Source organism: Nelumbo nucifera, chromosome 5, assembly GCF_055504915.1.
Source record: "Nelumbo nucifera cultivar China Antique chromosome 5, China Antique-T2T, whole genome shotgun sequence".
Classification (NCBI taxonomy): domain Eukaryota; kingdom Viridiplantae; phylum Streptophyta; class Magnoliopsida; order Proteales; family Nelumbonaceae; genus Nelumbo; species Nelumbo nucifera.
In genome coordinates, this window is record NC_142653.1 from 78,896,809 (window position 1) to 78,916,798 (window position 19,990).

The following is a 19,990-nucleotide window of genomic DNA, read 5'->3' on the forward strand; positions in this document are numbered from 1 at the left end:
GTGTTCTTCTCCGATCACAGGGGGTGACGGCCTCACCTCCACTTCCCCCATCTCCGCCTGTGGCTTCTGCTGCTGTGTCACTGGTGTGGTTCCACGAACCAACAATGGCTCTTTGATCTGATGTTCAAGATCTCTGGATCTTGACTTCTGTCCCTAGTTCTGAAATCCAGAGTACAACGGGATAGCCAAGGGTGCAACTAGCAGGATGAAAAGTAATGGAAACAAGTCGGCCATGATTTCCGGTGACATCAAAAGCCAATAGATAAACAGCTATAATGATGGTGATGATGTTGTTGAAGATATTGAAAAATAATGATCTTCTTCTTTCTCTTGGGTGGAGCTAGAGGACGGTGGGACCTCACGGAGAAAGAGGATGGCGGTGAAGCAGACTAAGGTGGGGAATATCGAGAGAGAGAGAGAGAGTCGTTCCCGAGTTCGTATTTTCCGAAGAGGAAATTATCCGGCGATGACACGCTAGTCTCCAGCATTGCATTGCCGAGATAGGGAGAGTTTCAGAGCAGAAACAGAGTGGAAGCCTTTCACTTTACACTGTGACAACCAAACATCATCAGTGTAAAAATTTAAATTCACCCGGTTCTAATTTTCCATCGATCACCGAACCGGCACAAACTTTTTCATCGGTGTAAAACTGAATTTACACCTAAAACAAACGCAGCCTATGGAAAAAAAATTGGTATCAAACCTGATCCATTTCCATGACCATGTCTTTATCAAAAAGGAAAAGTGAAGACTATTACTGCATTTGGCATTCCTTATTTCCTTTTTGCAGTTAAAAACTTAGTGTTCATGGAAGCATTTTAATAGCAAAAAGGAGATAAGTCCTTAAAATAAGGAATGCCAAATGCAGCCTAAAATTAATCCAAACAATCTTCAAATAATTTAGAAACTTGAGAAAACTACCTTCTTTTTCTGTTGTACCTGCAAATCATAGCCAAATAGCCAGTGCTGTGTGATTACATCCTTTTACTTCCTGTTTTACTTCTTACAAATAAAAAAAGAAAAGCTTAAATTAATTTGAAGCAATAGAAAACCAGGATTGACACTCGGCCCATTTGCATGTACTTCTATACATTTACACCAAACAGAGCCTAATCAGACACTTCAACTCATTGTGCTTCTACCTTGCAAGGTGGATAACCCCCACTATCATCAAAGAACTCCTTACTGTCACTGTTAGGATGTTGGGTGTGACTTCCACTGGAACCTACATAACTTTCTGAAGTGGATGCAGAATCAACATTTGGATTCAGACCAGCCAACTGTAGAATGCTCTCGATCTCTTTCACCACTTCACTCATCATTGGGCGGTCAGATCCTAATTCTTCCACACACCTCATGGCTAGATCCACAAATTTCTCTAATCCTTTAAGAGAAGTGCCTAATACAATGACTGGGTCAAGAAGTTCATCTAGGCCATATAGATCCTTTGTCTTATCCATCTTTACTCTCACCTCCCTCACTATGTATCTCCCTCTCTCTATTGGTCTCCTGCCAGTTATCAGCTCTAACATTAGCACCCCAAAACTATATACATCACTCTTTTCTGTCAACATCTGAGAGGTATAATATTCGGGATCCATGTAACCCTGCATCAATACAACACAAGACATCTTTATTTAACATTTCGAGCAATACCAGAGATTGTTTGAACAGATGCATAGCTGAGTACTCACTTACCATTGTCCCCTTGACTTGAGTGCTGACATGATCCTTTTCATTGTCAGCCATAAGCTTGGAGAGTCCAAAATCAGCAACTTTTGCATTTAAGCGTTCATCCAGGAGAATGTTGGTTGACTTGATATCTCTGTGTATTATGGGAGGGTTGGCATGTTCATGTAGATAAGCCAAACCTCTGGCTGAGCCAAGGGCTACCCTAAGTCTCCTTGTCCAATCCAATCGGACTCCTGACTTCCCTGCACAAATCATATACATCAATAAATAAAACCCCAAGTAATGAGGATGAGCTTTTCAAATAAATCAATGAATCCTGCCTGTAGAAACTAAAAACTTTTTTTTTTTTTTTTTTGCTTTGCTTGTTATATTGATAATATATGATTGACTATGAGGGATTTTGAAACACTCATAATTAGCTACACAATGTTATAAGGTTCAGATGCTATAGCTAATAAGTTTCCAGAGAAAAAGAGAAAATAGATTCACTTTTGAAGAAGCAAATGAGTTGAAGTACCTGAAATGCTTTCCTTTAGAGTACCATTTGGAACATATTCATAGACCAACATTTGTTCATCTTTCTCGAAACAAAATCCCACAAGAGTGACAAGGTTCTTATGATGAACCCGAGATAACAACTCAATCTCAGTTTTGAACTCAACGTTACCCTGCATTGATCCCCTTTGAGCTCTTTTAATGGCAACCAATTGGCCAGTGGCAGAAAGTGTTCCTTTGTAAACCTGTATACAAATATATCTTCATCATCAGAATAATTAAATAGGCTCTTCATGATCAAACAAGAGACATAGAACAATAGCTTACCTTCCCATAACCCCCAGATCCAATGACATTGGCCTCTGAGAAATTGTTTGTGCATTTCTTAAGTTCATTGAATGAGAACCATCTTGCTCCTTTTAACTGAGGTATGCTGCCACTGCTACTGGCATCACAAGAAGCTGCATTGGTTGCCATTAAAGCCATCAAATAATGTTCACCACATGGGTATCAGGAAAATTGATTAAAACTTTCCTCAATTAAATCATGGCCTTACAAAAAGCTTTGCTTTGCTCTGTAATTCTATCAGCTCTTCTCTTTTGACGAAAGGCGTAATATCCTGCACAAAGTAGTGCTAGCACAAGAACAAATACACCAACTGCTGCTCCAATTATTACTCCAAGGCTCATAGACTTTTTCGATGTTGGGGATGATTCTGAGTCATGAATCAAAGAGAAATATATACTAGAGTGAGACATGATCAAAATTTTCCTTGTAGTAGTGGAGTCTTTTTATTACCTGCAAAGGCCTTGTATTCTGAACCAATGAAAAAGAATGGCCCGAAAGATGGTGGGGGCTTAATGGTTTGGTTGCCGAGAACAAACCCAACACTTGAGAGCCCAGAAAAGTTGAAGCGTTCTGTTCCATAAGGAAAGACTTGGAGATCCAATTCAAGGTAATTATCTGAGCTCTTTCTGGGGTTACTCAGAAAAACTGAATCTACTGGAAGTTGAAGTTTTTTAAATGATCCAGTAAGTGTTTTTTCCAGCTCATAATAATAGGTCATGTTACCAACCCAAGAGAATAAAGGAGCTCTGAAATATAGGGTGCCCATGTACGGGTATGAACATTTACAGTTGGGGCTGGACACCTGATCTGAAGGACAGGAATCAGCGCCACAGTTTTTTTTGCTTGTGGAATATGGTGGAATTGATTGCTCTTGATTCGTGCAGTAGTTCAATGGATCAGCTCCAGTGTTTCTGCTGCAGAATGGGTTACCATCTAGACTGAAATAAAAGTAGTGAGAGGCTGTACTTATAGAAGAGAATTCATGCATGACAAAGTTGATTAAAAATGCTAATAACAATTCATCTCTGAATATATTGAAAAGTCAAGAAACATACAGCAACTTCTTATGGTATTCATGACCTTGCACAGACATGATTTGATTATTCTGCACATCAACGATTTGCAATGCAGCACTGTAGTTATAGCCGAGGTCTAGGGTACCATTGATTTGATTGTTCTTTAGATTCCTGCCATTCACAACCACATTTTTAAACCATAATCCTCGCTCTAAGCATCTATTATTTATGCTATGAGGATGTATATATAAATCTCTCATTTTTTGCTTAATTTTAATGCTCGAAGTAATTGCATGCTCATTTATATATGCTATGAGGATGTCTATATAAATCTCTCATTTTTCTTTATAATACTTGATGAACTAGTTAGTTAATGTGGTGCTCTTGAGACTTGAAAGTCAGCTAATACTTACACACTTTGCAGTTGAGGTAGGCTGAACAGGGCCGATGTTAATGATCCTTGAAGTTGTGTGTTATCCATTATTCTGCATACCAGCTAGCAAGATTAGATATATGATAGAAAGAGATAGATAGATAGATAGATAGATAGAGAGAGAGAGAGGGAGAGAGAGATACAATGTGGTCAAGACTTTTAAGGTTGAAAACCATTGTGGAACATCTGATGCCTCAAAGGTATTATTACTAAAGTCCCTACAAGGTGCAGTTCACAAAGGGGTTAGTGAAATACATGGAACTGTGGCAAATGTTACAGGGCACATATGTTCATCTCAGAAATAAAATATGTTTTGGTATAAGAATATGTACTTCAGATTATTTTGAAACTGAAGGATGAGAAGAACTAAAGTTCATTTAAGTGACATGTTTTGCTTCTTGCTGCCTACTTACACATAGTTGAGGTTCTTCATGCCACTTAGGTCAGGCATTGGGCCTGTCAGTTGATTGTTAGACAATTGCCTGAAAATGGAGGGCCAAAAGTCAGTTCAAGGTGCAGTGAAATATATATAAACCACTTTCCATTCACTCAAACAAGCTTTAAGAGAGTGAGTTATAATTTGTCCTCAGTCCTCACAGCTGCTGGAGGTCTGTAAGATCGTTGAGGCTCGAAGGGACATGTCCACTTAATAAATTCCTGTCAAGGCGCCTGTTGTAGGGATAAAAATGGTCGAAACCAGAACACAGAAAATCCATTAGTAGTAGTAGTAGTAGTAGTAGAAAATTTAGAATGAATCGACCATTAGATGAGTGGATGTTGAATACTCACAGAACCTGCAATTTGTTCAATAGTCCTATTGTGGAAGGAATAGGCCCAGTAAATTTGTTATTATCGAAAATCCTGCTCAAAACAATCAATTAGTATTTCAAGGAAAACAAATAAAAATTCTGAACTACTCTGCCTTGATTCACAGGAACACAGTTGATCCCACTGTAAGAAACTTTCTCAGATATATATCAATCCTGACAATACCTTGTTCCTTCTGTTGGCAAGACATATAGACTAGCAAAGATGAGATAGCTTTCAAAGATTACAATTCTGTACAAAGATATTGGATTCTAGGAAGAATCTAGGCATTTGGTTGGGATTTTAAAGAGTTTTAGTGGATGTAAATCTCAGATGAATGAAGTGATCAGACATCTTAAATCAAACTAATTAAGTGGCCTACATGAATTTTATTGCAGAATGATTTCCAACAAAGATAACGTATATAACTTTTATATATAACTTGCCTAGTGCTTTATACATATTTTTCTACATAAATGTGTAAAAAAGATAATTAATGACTGTTTTAACCATAAAAACCCATTATTAAATGGGACAATTTTGTCTCATCAAGGTGTTGTCAATTTTCTCCCCTAGTGGGAAACTTCTTTACCCACTTGGGAGATGGGTGTAAGTGATACCCACGGAAAATAAAATTTTCATGAACCCCACATAAATCTGAAAACAGAACATGGGTATCTTGATTAATGGGAACCAAAATCCCATTGATGACATTTTCCCCTCTCAAAATCGAAAAAACGAACGGGACCCTATGCTTAGATAATAGGAAAATCTTTCTTTGGCTAAGTTCACCTTAAATTTATGCAAGTAAATTGTAGAATCAGGTCTTTAATTGAACAAATACTAGCTGGTCTAGAACTTACACATGTATAAGACTCATGTTTTCTCTGAAAAGTTGAGCCGGGATTTCACCACCGAGTTGGTTCTTTCCGAAGTGACTGTTTAATAAAAAGGGCATAACTTTACATTATTTATATTTCAAATGAGTTGGAGAAAGAATAAAACAAATTAATTTGGAACTAATACAACGATGAAATGAGATGGTACATACAAATGCTTAGTATGGGTTAGCATATCCAGACCAGGTTGGTTCCCACTAGAGACAGGAATGGTTCCAGTGAGCTTGTTGTCAGCGAGATCCAACCAATAAAGTTTAGATAGTTTACCAATGGAAGAAGGTATTGTTCCACTGAAACTGTTAAAATTCAGAGATCTACATAGAATAGAATGGTTGAGAACGAAGAATCTCATCAGTAAAATTTTACATGAATAATATGCAATATAAAATTCATCAGCTTTCCTTCTTCTTTTTCAATCCTAGTATGCTTATTATATTATAAATTAGATAAATGTGATGTTTCTATTGTTGTACAATATGTGAATCCTTTTGGCCATTCCATGTGAATCCATTATTAAATGAGAATGGTTAAATCTTCTTTTTAGTTAGGGGGGGCCAAATAGGAGTGGATTCGAGCCGAACTGAACCGAGTTGAATATCTAAGTATTTGAGCTTGGTTCGGTAGAAAAACCTGAGGTTTGATTTCGAGCTCAAGCTCAATTCGGTCTAGAATCTTCAGTTCAAATTTGGCTCGACTCAAAAGCTTATATGTTGGTTTGATCTTGATAATGAGTCAAGCTTCATATAAACATATAATTTTTTTCTTATATATATAATGTCTAAAAAATTAAAAATGTTATATATAATATAAGCTCAATTAGAGTCATGAGTTGAACATGATTAGATTCGTTCTCGTCTCCAAGCTTGGTTTAGATTGAGATGGATCAAGCTTTTCACAGCTAAGATTGAATAGCTCATAGAAAGCTCGGATTGTATCAACCCCTACTGGTAAATATGAGAATGCGGGTTCAAATATGAAGGTGGCCACTTTGTGCAAAGAAAAAAACATGACAAAGGTTTAGGATTGTATCCAATCCATCACTTCCCAAGACCCCAACATTGGGTAATGACCTTTCTATTAAAACACTTTTTGCTACATCAAGCTTAACCCTTTCCTCTCTGGCTCTCTTAGGCTGTATTTGGCATTCATTATTTTAAGGACTTATCTCCTTTTTGTTGTTAAAAACTTAATGTTCGTAGAGGCATTTTAATTGTAAAAAGGAGATAAGTCCTTAAAACAAGGAATGGAAATGCAGCCTTATTACCCTTCAAACTTGCATTAGACCCATTTCCCTAAATCGGACTTTTAACAACATCATCTTTGAGGGGCCTCCAGAATGATCCTTATATAAGGTGAGGAGATTGGATTAGTGTTAGACAGTGTATGCCCTTAGCCCCAATCAGATTATTGTATATATCCATTTATTGTAAATGAATAAAGTACATAATTAATTCATGTTATATTTTCTATGTTTCCATGTAATTACCTTTAAACTGGACACTTATGAGACTCATATTAGTTTAAAATCTTTTCAGCCATTAGATAGACCTGGGGAGGTTTATCCTGCCAAGGCTAACACTAATATGCTGCCAAGTTGGTTGGATTAGCTTGTCTCAGTTGCCAGGATTAGACCCGAAGCACATGTAGTGTATATTTATTAGAAACACTGAACCAGACCAATTTCTAGTTGTGCCCTGGACCTTGGATATTGATGGGCAAAATTGGAAAGTTACACCTAACCCCTAAACTTGATTATGATACTACACTATGTGTTGAATTGGGCTTTCTTTGATATACCAATCAGCGAGATCCTTAACGGGGTCAAAACCTGGTATGTTGGGGCAGTCTGAAAATTCACCTGAGTGGGTGATCATAGTGATAGAATCAACCCCTTTGTCAGACAAAGTGAATGATCGGGGACAATACTCTCTCTGATGGCAACTTAAACTACTAGCAGTTGATTTCAAACTTATTTGAGATTTGTTATATGTTTTATGAAAAATATTTAAAAAGGTTTTAATTCCCGGGATCTATCCGTCTAGAGAGTGTGACAAGGTCTGGTTTTTACATGGCATCAATACCATTAAGACCCGCTTGGACCAGGCCCAGCCCAACCCACATCTTGGGATTGATATTATATGTCAAGGTCCAACCTGGGTCGGACATCCAGGATCACCCATATAAATTAAAATTTTAATTTAACTTTATGGGAAAAGTATATTTAAAAATATTATGACTATATGGCTGATCGGGCCCAGAAATTTGCTGGCCAATCAAAGTGGGCTGGGCCAGGCCAGGCCATAAATGATCATTGCTAAGATAATGTGGATTCAATGGAGTCCATTAGAATTTAGAAAGGTTTTCTATTTAATTCTGGGGATTTTATGAGGTGGGGCCCACCAGCAAAGCCTAAAGGCAATGTTTATAAAGAATTCAGGAAGCTTAGAACATAAAAAATAATAATAATAATTTGGGAAGCCAAATTTTGATATTGTACAGCTATTTACCAGTAGGCACAGAGGAAGCACATTTAGTGAACACTTTATAAATATTTTGACAACTGTTAAAAGTTGTTTTTAATATTTTTCAAGGGTAGATTGGGGGTATTTCAAGGGACAGGTGTCAAAAAAATTTGAAAGTTCTCATTTAACATGCTATGTGATCTGGACTCCTATTTACATTGCTCTATGAACAAATCTCTACCACGGTAACTTTAGGCAGCTAAAATCATAGTTAAAACCCTCCCAAATGGCCCCTTTATCTTCCCGTTGCATATCAATCCATGATTTCTTCTAGAATTTATCATGATATTCTATATCACCATGTAATATGGATTTAGAATGGGAATCAGAATCAGAATCAGAATAAGAATGATTTATTCTGATAATTTGTTTGGTTCAGATAGGAATTGAAATCCACTGGAATAGAATTTTATTGTCAAGGGAGGAGAGGGAATGGGCATAATGAGGAAATGCTATTCCACCAAGAATGAGAATGAAACTTCAATTCCATCCAACCAAAACAGTTGGGGTTCTGATTCCGAATTCCAAGCCCTTATTGCCACCACCAAATGGGCCCTTAATATTGTATCTATTAACCCATTGAATGAGCAGATTATTATCTTTTAAGGTTCAAATTATTTACCAAAGAAACGAAAAAGATTCAAATTCTTACAAAATGACCAGCTGCTGCAGAGATCCTATATTGTCAGGAATCACCCCCGAGAAACTGCATCCAATCAGAATCCTAAACATGAAGAGAACCATTGATTTAGGAGGGTGTTCTGTGTATTGTTTTTCTTGTTGAAATTCCAAAAAGAAAACTAAACCAGCTGCTTCGAAAACAGAGTTCACTTTGACTATAACATGGTTTTAGGCTTTTAGCCCTGTGTCTAAAACCATGATTCATGGCCTTCAATGCAAGGTTTTAAAACCGACCTATAGAACGAACCCATCAGGGGTCTGCTTTCCATGTCGAACAGTTGGCCCGTTTTAATAAAAAAATTAGAAAATAAAAAATGGTCAAAACCATTAAACGGTTCGAACAGTTCAAACACCCGGGTCAGCGATTTGCTGACTAAATCAATGTTTTTTGGTCAAAATCCGTTTTTGGCAAAAAACAAAACCGATCAACTGATCTGTTCCCGACTTTTCCGGTCCGACCATCTGGTCTATTCCAGTTTTGAAAATCATGCTTCAATGTATTGCTGTGGCCCTACCACCATGTCACCTCATCTAATTCATGGTAGGGCCACAACATCATGTCTAAGGCTTTGATTTCATAGCAAAAAGTGGTTTGGAAAATAAGTTTGTTAAAAAAACACATTAAAATGAAAAATACTCATGTTCTTAAATTTCCATTTTAAATAACATGTTTTCATCTTAACTTTTATGCTATAAAGTTTGCTTTTGTTTTAAAAAACCATTACTTTAGGGGGTGTTTGACAGTATGATTGATTTTATTTTTAAAAAGAAAAGCAACTAGATAATTTCTTCGCTACAAAATTTGCTTTTATTTTTAAAACCATCATTTTAGGGGGTGTTCGACAATATTATTGATTTTTTTTGGTTGTCAAACACTACCTTAATGGTTTAAAAAACGTGTATTATTTTTTCTTGAAATAAACCAACATGAACAAACAAATATACCAACTGAGCCACCCACAAATGCAAAAGTGTAGAACGCAAAACCTTATATTTTGTATGTATTTACACTGTACATATTTACATTTATACTCTTTCCAAACTGAACCTAAAGAATGTGTTTTTGTGACAATTTCAAGAACAAAGGAAAATAAAAACTTAATTACTTCTTTGCAAATGACCTGAACGGATTCTACCACTTCATTTATTCATCATATTTTCTTACAGGTTTGTAAGGTTCGTCAAGCCAGCAATTGCTCCGCTGATAGGGCCATTCAGACCTTTGTTGTAAGACATGTCCCTGCAGTAATTAACTCAGAATCAGGCGAGATTGCATCTTTTGACAAGAATAACATCAGAATTTACAGTTCTGAAAGAATTGAAACCAATTCCATCGCCACTTGGGCGAATAGAGTTCAAGTCAAAGGCCTCTTCAGTTGGCTTCTTAGGTAAACCAGCTAAAAGTTGGTTATTTATCTTAAGCCATGGTTTAGCTCTTTGATGAAGAGAAAAAGGGTTGGAATGTAACTTAGGGCCTTGTTTGGGAGTATTTATGTTAAAAATAAATGTTTAAAAATAAGTGCTTATTCCTTTAAACACTTATTTACATTAGACATCCAACTTTAAAAAATAAGCACTTATTTCATATTGGGTATTTGGTAGTCTTTTTCTCCAATAAGCACTTGAATAAGCATTTGTGACTATTTTATCCTTCACTTACTTTTAAATTTTCAAAACATACATCCTTATGAAAGTACTTTTATTAAATTGCTTTTATGAAAGCAATTTTATAAAAGTACTTTTATAAAAGCATTTTATGAAATCATTTTTATAAAATTCAACTAGGGATAATTTTATAAGTGGTATTTTAAAATTCAATTAGGGATAATTTTGGAAAAAAAAATGAATGTGTTTATTGTATAAGCACTTAAAAAACTAGAAATTTGGGCTTAAAAATAAGCCATTATTTTTAAAATAATCACTTATTTTGGACTTATTTACCAAACACCAATAAATGTTTAATGGTGTGATTCCGGTCCAAATAAGCATTTATTTTGAATGAGCACTTATTTTTAAGCACTCCCAAACATGGCCTTGGTTGTGCCCACTCTATTCAACTTTTATATTATTGGTTGGCTTGAATTTTTGGGTTCTATTATGCTTGGTCCTAAAAGATTGGACTTGATCACAACATAGGTTGGGTTTGGTTTCAAGGCTTTTGGGGCTTGAGACCAAGTTTGGCTGATCCATCCTCTTGAGCCCGGCCCAACTTTAGCCTGCCCAGTTACTTTTATGATTTATTTATAAAATGTCTATACACATTGTGTACTTGTATTTTTTATAAGCATGGTTTTCAAAATCGGACCGGACCAGACGGTCTGACTGGAAAAAACCAAGAACCGGTCGCCTGATTGGTTCCATTTTTCCCAAAAATCGGATTTTCTCCAAAAACCTTTGATTTTGGTTAACAAACCGCTGACCCGGGCAGTTAACCATTCGAACCATTTGAACAGTTTTGACTGTTTATTATTATTATTATTATTTTTTTTTATTTTTTTTGTCAGAACAGGCTGACTGTTTGGTTCGAATGGTCAGACTGTTCGACACGGTAACCGGACCCCTGACTGGTTCAGTCTCTGGGCTGGTTTTAAAAACCATGTTTGTAAGTACAAATTTTGTACTTATGCTATACTATGTATATATGTTTGTATTATATATTTGCACCATTATATACACCAAGGCACAATCAAGCCCTCCGGAGATCACACAATCTCGAGCTTGACACAGGTAGAACTGAATTCAATTGATGTGGGATTGGGGTGGCCAACTTGGGGCTTTTATCTTGGATTGGGCTAGGTCAAGGCCCAAGAACAGGTATTAGGGGTGGGGTTGGTTTGTCACTGAACCCGACCCAATTCACCCATTTTACACCCGTAAGTTAGGGGTTTGTTTTACTTCCCAAGAAAGGAGAAAGGGGAAGTTTGGAAGAGAAGATTTTGCAGAAGTGGAAGAGAGTTCGTTCTTGTTGTTTTGTGCCAAAAAGGATTTTTCAATGCCCAAGTTTCAATCTACATATCTTTCTTCACTGTATCAGGCCTTTTTTTAGGATATTTTTGGAGGCTATTTTTCAGCTAAGTTGTTGAAAATTTCTCTCTCATTTCTTTATTTTAATCATGTATCTACCATTTTTGGTGGAGTTGGTTTTGTAATTCCAGAAATTAAAATTAACTCTTCTATTATCCCTACATTGTAAAGATTTCGGAGATTGCCCCATGGTTCTTCCCTTTGATTTAAGGATTCCTGCTTTAATTTTTTCATTTTGTTTATTCTATATTCTTGTTTGTATTCAATCTTCACAAATCACAAACATTTTTGCAATATAACCCAAAGATGGTGTTTGGTTTTATTGCTGTTTATCTGAAAAACGTATGCCAGTTCAGTTCAGCACCACATAATCACTTTCCTTGATGGAATTTAAAATGTTTCTCCACAAGTTTTTTTGCTATTCAGCTTATGTGGTGCTTAATAGCATCTAATGATGCATATTTGTAAAAAAGTAAGTCAATAAAGTGTTTTTGCTTTTCTGGTTTTTCAAGATGCATGTTGTACAAAATGCTGTTTAAATAAAAGACAATGAAAGTAAACAGCGCCAAAGTTGTTGAAAAATAAACGAGATAATTAGACTGCAGTCCACCTCAGAAATCTGAAGTTACAACCTCCTCCTAGTCTACTAGTAGCCCCCCTATAAACTGCATCCTGGCCTAAATTTGGCATCGATCCACAGTTAGAATTCATCCCACCTGTACGGTGGGGTTCAGATTTCCGGGGTGGACTGAATAATAAAACGAGTTCAGATCTGCGCCCCACAACATTCCACAGCACATCTCCGCCGCCGTGTATTGGGAACATCTCCCAATGATGATATTATTGGTTCTAGTACTATCATCGGGAGATGTTCCCAATAGAGGGCGAGGATGTGCTGTGGGACGTTGTGGGCGCAGATCTGAACTCAATAAAAACCCCCAAAAAAAAACACATTAATGTAGCAGAAAAAGCAAGCAGAAGAACACTTACAAAATTTGTAACTGAGTTAGGGATCCGATATCTCCAGGCAGCTGACCCTTGAGGCCCAGGCTTGACAGTTTTCTATGATTGAAATTCATAGTTAGTGCAAAGATGATATGATTTCATCTTTAAGCCGGCAGTAGAAGCTTGAAGCTCCATTAATTAAGCTAAGTAGGAGTAATTACATGGAGATGACGCGAAACTCGTTGTTGCAGATAATTCCTACCCAACCATTGCATGGATCAGGATTGTCCCAGCTTGTTGGTGTTTTTGGCCAGAGAGACCTCAACGAATATAGAGGACCAGCTGCATCAGCAACAGCAAAAACAAGAGTTAATAGCTAAGGTTAGGATTAGAACAGACGGAACAGAATGATTCAGACTGTCTGTGAGCAATATTCAACTCTAAACCTTCTTCATCAGTAGACTATCATAATTCTATTCCTCAACTCAAATTTCACTGATTCTGTTCTTTCTGTTTTAACCAATTCACAGTCATGAGGCTACTGCTCAACAGAATTGCTGCCAGTGCAGATGAACTTCTAAGTAGCTATATATATATATATATAAAGAATTGAGTCAAATGATTATTAGAATCTCTGAGGTATCAGTCTCTGTATCACAAAAAAGAAGAAACATAAGAACTAAATAAAGAAATGAAGGTTCAATATCTGAACTTCAAATGTTGAAATTGCACTCTTATAAATGAAAGAAAAAAAAATACAGGTTTAGGAACTGTACTATAACCATAATTCCATATATCCATTAAACTAAATTAACTACAGAATACATTAATTGCATCCTCCTTCAAAAAACAAACATACCATCTGGAGAGATTGCTTGCACAGCTAGAATTGATATTGGGCAGAGAACAAGCAGACAGGCCTGGATTCTGTGATTCATGTTGGTGACAATTCAAAACCCCAAATGCTCAGAAAGACAAATTACATATCAGATTTCTTCTTTGTGATTACAAAGTTAAAACCCCAGTTGGTGGATAAGCTACTCCTCTTGCTCATGTAATCTCTGCAAATTGTGGAACTAATCAACCATTTCCAGATTAGTCTGATAAATGGAAAGCTTGACATCAATTATAACCCGGCCGATTCTTTGGTAACTATTGAATTTCTAACCAACCGTGTCCTATCCGTTCAAGACCCTGGAGAAAGACTTGGACCAATATTTGCTTTGCATTAATTGTCCAAACAGTTGTGATGAAAATTCCCTTACTTATTTAGTCTAATTACCAAAACATTAATGGGTAAAAGACTTTTTTGCCCTTACTAAGTTTTTAAATTTTCAAAATAGTGGAATCCAACAGCAGTGATTATTGTTGACTCCTCTGAGAAAATATGGTCATTAGAGATGGAAGAGATTGATTGTCTGCTTGGTTGCATGAGAAATCTGTCCCAGAAATATAACCTCTGCCTATGCATAGACCAACCATGTTCTCTGCAAAATTGAAAGAGAGAAGGAATCATTAAAGAGAAATAGAGAAAATAGAGCAACCAAAAATAGAAATGAAGACCTGAAAAGAGTCATCCCCATCATTTGAAAGTGTTTATCATCAGCTACTTGATAAACACTTTCAAATCCTCCTCTCCACCCAACACTTGATCTGGCCTGAATTCTCTGTTATTGTATCTTTAGCTCATTGTAATGGAATCAAATCAATGGATCAACACATAATTCACTGCTTTTCTGGAAAAGAAAATAAACAGAAAGAAATAATGGTATCAAGTATCAACTATCAACTATCAAAATAGAGAAATAACTAGAAAGGAAAATTCAGCCTAGATCACTAGATTCAAAAGCCAATTCTATGCAAACTTTAAGTTTTAAAACGTGATTATAAAGGAGAATAAGAAAATAGAATCTTTTTGTTAAGTTTGAGAAGGTCCACAGAAAAACAAGAAAAGATTAAAAAAAAAAAAAACTGGTCTGGTTCTGAGAAATAAACTAAGAGCAGAAGACCAAGAGAAGAAAAACAAAAACAAAAACCAAATATCCAACAGTTATGAACTTCACTTCAATATTGTGACAAATGAAACATAAACCATATTGAAATTTCTCATGGAAAATAAACAAATCATATTATTGAAATTTATCCGTTGTTTCTGGAATCATGGTCAAAGGAACACAAAAGGGCAAACTTGGGTTTTCAAAACAATTAGCAACATTTAATATCACATGCTAACGGATTTGGACGGGTTGTTAAAGGAGGGGAGGTCTTTGTCTGATGAGAAAACTCAAAGAGAATTTAGTCTTTTACACAACATTAATTTAAGGCTGTTCATTACATCTACAATGTACATTATTTGTTGCTTTCAGAACCTTGTTAGATTTTTTTTTATTTTTTTTATCAAAAAAATGCATGGTGTAATTTAGGGCCCATTTGGTACGTTTTTTTGGAAATATTTTCTGATAATTTTGATAGTTAAAATACGCATTGAGATTTTGCATAAAGAGCTGAACAGTTTGAAGCACGTTTGGTAGATACGCATCTTTTTGTGCATCTTTTCGCAGAAGAATAAAATATGAAAAACACGAAAAATTTAATTTAAAACTTCCCAAAATCAGTCCAAAATGGGCTCTTCATGTATTTTCATCTTCCTAACTTATAAACACTCAAAAGACCACTCATAAAGACGCACCAAATACAGCCTTAATCAATTTTGTGAGGCCCCCTGATTCGATGGATTTTTCCTCTGTGTATAGTAATTTTCTCCCAGCAGCTGTAGCCATTGTGTGGTTCAAGTTACACAGACCTTGATGAATGCTAATGACCAATTTCTTTCTTTTCCTTTGTCGTCTTCGATGGACTTAAGTATGGGTTGACATTGAGTCAACCCATTTGTCTGCAAGCCTTGATTATGAAAGGAAGCTGCCCCACAAAAATGGACGCCTTTGGCTGGCGCTGTATATATCTATACTACTTTAAAAATCACCAATGCCCTCAAAAATATTTTTGAAATTTTTTAAAGACAAAATTTACTTTTCTAATAATATTTAAATTTATTGATAAAAAATGAAGGCAAATAAAGTAATCGGTTCTTGATATTAAATGAGCTTAAGAAAGGTAATTTTAAGATATTCAATGCATTCAATTCTCTTTCATTAAATCCAATATTTAAGTTATTAACTTGCATTTATGTTCAATGAATCATATATTTAAGTCATTTTTGTTCTTCTTATCATTAAGTTTTATTAATTAAATCCATACTTAATAAATTAAGGGAAATTGTCTAAAACTCACCATGGGTTTCCAACATTTCTCTTAAACTCACCACAACTTTTCAAAATGTCTAAAACTCACCATGTCACTAACTTGATGTTAAACAGACTAACGGGTGTTAATATATTACTATTTTAACCTTCATAGAAAAATATAAAATATATACAAAATAAATTAACGAGTATTAATATATTACCATTTTAAAATTTAGACATGAAAAAAGGAAGAAGTTCAAAAAATATTTTCAAATATAAAATACATAAAAACATAGAAATTACAAAAAATATAAAAAATTATAAGAATTGCAAACAAAATAAAAAATTATTTTCAAATTATAGAAACTATAGAAATTGAAAAACAAAATTAGAAAATAAAAATTGTAGAAAAAACACCAAAAATTATAGAAAAACACAGAAATTGCAAATACATAACAAAAAATACAAGAAAATAGAAAAATGTAAAAAAACAGAAATTATAAAAAACATTGGAAATTATAACAAAACACGAAAAATTCAAAAAAAAAAAGAAGAAAATTGAAAAATGAAAAATACCATTTTCCTCTAACTCACCATTCAAGGGTAATTTGGTCATGAAAAATGTTATTTATGCTGACATGGACACCTCTATTAAGAAGCATTAACGGTGCACAAATAGAAGGTGAGTATTGGAAAATAAAAAAATTACTAACATGGTGAGTTTTAGACATTTTAAAAAGTTGTGGTGAGTTTAAGAGAAATGTTGAAAACTCATGGTGAGTTTTAGACAATTTCCCATAAATTAATAATTCCAATAACATAAAAGCTTATACTTTTAAAGTCTACCTAACAAAAATAGTGTCTTCATCTAGGTAATGGTAAGAAATTAAATCATTTTGAGTCAAATGGGTCAATCCATGTTGCCACGATTAAATAATAAAATTCAAAAATAGATAAAATAAAAAATAGAAATTAAAAAATTGGGAGCATTTTTAACATGTATATTAAACAATAATAAGTATGATAAATAAGAAATGTTTTTATAAATGATGGAAATAGAATGTAAATTTAAAACCAATTAGAAATAAAAATATTTTCTATTCTACTAATTAAATCCTATATTTAATATATATTTTTCATATCATTAAATTCTTCTAATTAAATTCACAATATTAATTTTAGTAGTATAAAAATAAATATTTTGAAAACCAAACCGTTTTCTTCTCTCATAGTGGTGGGCAAGCAATTCGACCATTTGGGGTCAAATGGATTAATAAATAATGCCATAATTAAATAATAAAGAAATTAAAATAAATAACTATGAAAAGTAAGAAGTATTTTTATTAAAGATGAAAATTGAATGCTAAATTTAAAATCTACCTAGAAATGAAATGATGTCATAATCAAATAATAAAATTTTGGATACATATTTAATGTTATATGTTTATAAAAAACAAATATTGGGTACATCGCTAATATTATGCATTTATTATATTGATGAAAAATAAGTTTTATATAGAAGAAATAATTTTATCAATGATGGAAATGTAATACAAAATTTAATATCAACCTAAATATCAAACTATTTTTCTTTTAAGATGGTGGGTTAGTGTATTAAGTCAAATGATGCTACAAACAAACAAAAATTAAGTGCAATAAGCAAAAAATATTTTATATAATGTTAATTATATTATTTAGGGAAATTTTCTAAAACCCACCATGAGCTTTCAGCATTTCTCTTAAACTCACCACAACTTTTCAAAATGTCTAAAACTCAACATATCAGTGAGTTTTTATTTTCCAAAACTTACCTTCTGTTAATGCACCGTTAATGCTTCTTAATAGAGGTATGCACATCAGCATAAATAACATTTTTCATGACCAAATTACCCTTGGATAGCAAGTTAGAGGAAAAGGGTATTTTTTTAGTTTTCGATTTTCATGTTTTTTTTTTGGATTTTTAGTGTTTTGTTATAATTTCTGTTTTTTATGATTTTCTATTTTCTACAATCTATAAATTTTTCTGTATTTTTTGTTATTTATTTGAAATTTTTGTGTTTGTCTATTATTTTTGGTGTTTTTTCTACAATTTTTATCTTCTGATTTTGTTTTTCAATTTATAATTTGAAAATAAGTTTTTACTTTTTCACAATTTCTATAATTTTTTATATTTTTGAATTTTTTGTGTTTTTATGTATTTTATATTTGAAAATATTTGTTTGAATTTTTTCCTATTTTCATGTCTAATTAATTATTAAAATATATGTATATACTATATATGTTTCTATGGAGGTTAAAATGGTAATATATTAACACCGGTTAGTTTGTTTAACATAAAGTTAGTGACACAGTGACTTTTAGACATTTTGAAAAGTTGTGAGTTAAAGAGAAATGCTAAAAACTCAGGGTGAGTTTTAGACAATTTCCCTATAATTTAAAGGGAAAATTATAGCTAAAATTGGTTATACATTTAAAATTAGGTTGCAGGTTGGTCTAGAAACCAACAAAACTTTGACAAATAGCTTTACATTTCAAATTATAAAAAACCCCTGCCAAGTCACCGGAGGCTTATGTGGTTGTTACCAACATGGGACTCTTACTCCGTGTTGGACACAACAAAAAGCCTATACTAAAAATATGTTTTTAGTATCTCTCCCACTCCATCTGTATCTAAATCTCCCTCCCTTCTCTCTTACTCTCATAATCATCTCTCAATCTCCTTCTCCCTTTGTTTTTCACACTCTTTTAACTTTGGTCTGTAGCCAAATCAAAACCTCTCTCTCTTTCTTTCTCTATCGTTCTCCCTTAAATTGGTGTAATGATTTTTGAATCATACCAAGTTGGTCTCGTGTTCTTTTATACAATATGATTAATACCATATAAGTGTGTAAGAAAATAAAAAAAGAATAAAAGAGGGAGCGGGAGAGAAATTGAGAGAGAATGATAGAAATTAAGGAAGAAAGAGAGATTAATTGAAAAAGATAATGAGAGAAATTGAGGAAGAACGATAGGTAGAGAGAGAAAATGAGAGAAATTGATATAGAAAACGTAAATACTGACCAAAAACTATTTTTATTTATTTTCAAATCACACAGTCATTGAGCAAATAAAGATGATTGAGAGAGAGAGAGAGAGGGAGAGAGAGAGAGAGAAAGACTAAAAACCCTTTTTTTATTTTTCCAATCACCCAACATTAAAGGGCAATTTTAGTATAAGCTTTTTGTTGTGTCTAATATGGATTAAGAGTTCTATGTTAGCAACAACCACATAAGCCTCTGGTGACATGGTGAAGGTTTTTATAATTTGAAATGTAGAGCCAGTTGTTAGAGTCTTGTTGGTTTATGGATTAGCTTGTAGCCTAATTTTAAATGTACAACTGGCTCCGACTATATTTTTCCTTAATTTAAAACTAATCCAAAAGTAAAGCTATTTTCTTATCTAGATGGTGGGTCAATGATCCAACTTTTCTAAGAAACCCATGATGTCGTAGTTGAATAATGAATATTTAAAAAATGATAGAACACTAAAAATGAAAATGTACAAAATTTTGTTGAAAACATTTGAGAACATTTCTGGTGTTATATATTCATCATATTAAATAAAATAATTTATAAAATAAAAGTTATTTTTATTTATGGTAAAAATGTAATACAAAATTTAATAATAATAATAATAATTATTATTATTTGCTACAAGCATTTAAGTTCATTTTTAATCGTATTATTACTTTTGTTAATTTTCAATTTCTATCTTAAATATGATATAACTAAAATTCAAATAATTAATATGAAGAAAAATTTCTTACGTGCAATGCATGTGCTTAATTATTAGTAAAAACAAAAGGTTGTCCATGCCGGATTATTGAAAATTTATCAAATTGATT

General features: G+C 33.7%; 1 protein-coding gene across 1 annotated transcript; it reads right to left on the reverse strand.

The window, feature by feature from the left end:
- Positions 1 to 908: 908 nt before the first annotated feature.
- Positions 909 to 14,599, reverse strand: LOC104593884 (leucine-rich repeat receptor protein kinase HPCA1-like). Its single transcript, XM_010253948.3, has 21 exons — positions 14,426 to 14,599; positions 14,182 to 14,349; positions 13,722 to 13,923; positions 13,084 to 13,204; positions 12,908 to 12,979; positions 10,059 to 10,133; positions 8,865 to 8,936; positions 5,843 to 6,004; positions 5,655 to 5,729; positions 4,774 to 4,845; positions 4,582 to 4,653; positions 4,398 to 4,466; positions 4,128 to 4,202; positions 3,965 to 4,036; positions 3,591 to 3,722; positions 2,986 to 3,473; positions 2,744 to 2,902; positions 2,515 to 2,648; positions 2,210 to 2,432; positions 1,699 to 1,934; positions 909 to 1,607 (listed from the first exon to the last, which is right to left on the reverse strand). The coding sequence occupies exons 3-21, from the start codon at positions 13,798 to 13,800 to the stop codon at positions 1,128 to 1,130; spliced, it is 2,868 nt and encodes a 955-aa protein (XP_010252250.1). The 5' UTR covers positions 13,801 to 13,923; positions 14,182 to 14,349; positions 14,426 to 14,599; the 3' UTR covers positions 909 to 1,127.
- Between the last annotated feature and the right edge of the window lie 5,391 nt (positions 14,600 to 19,990).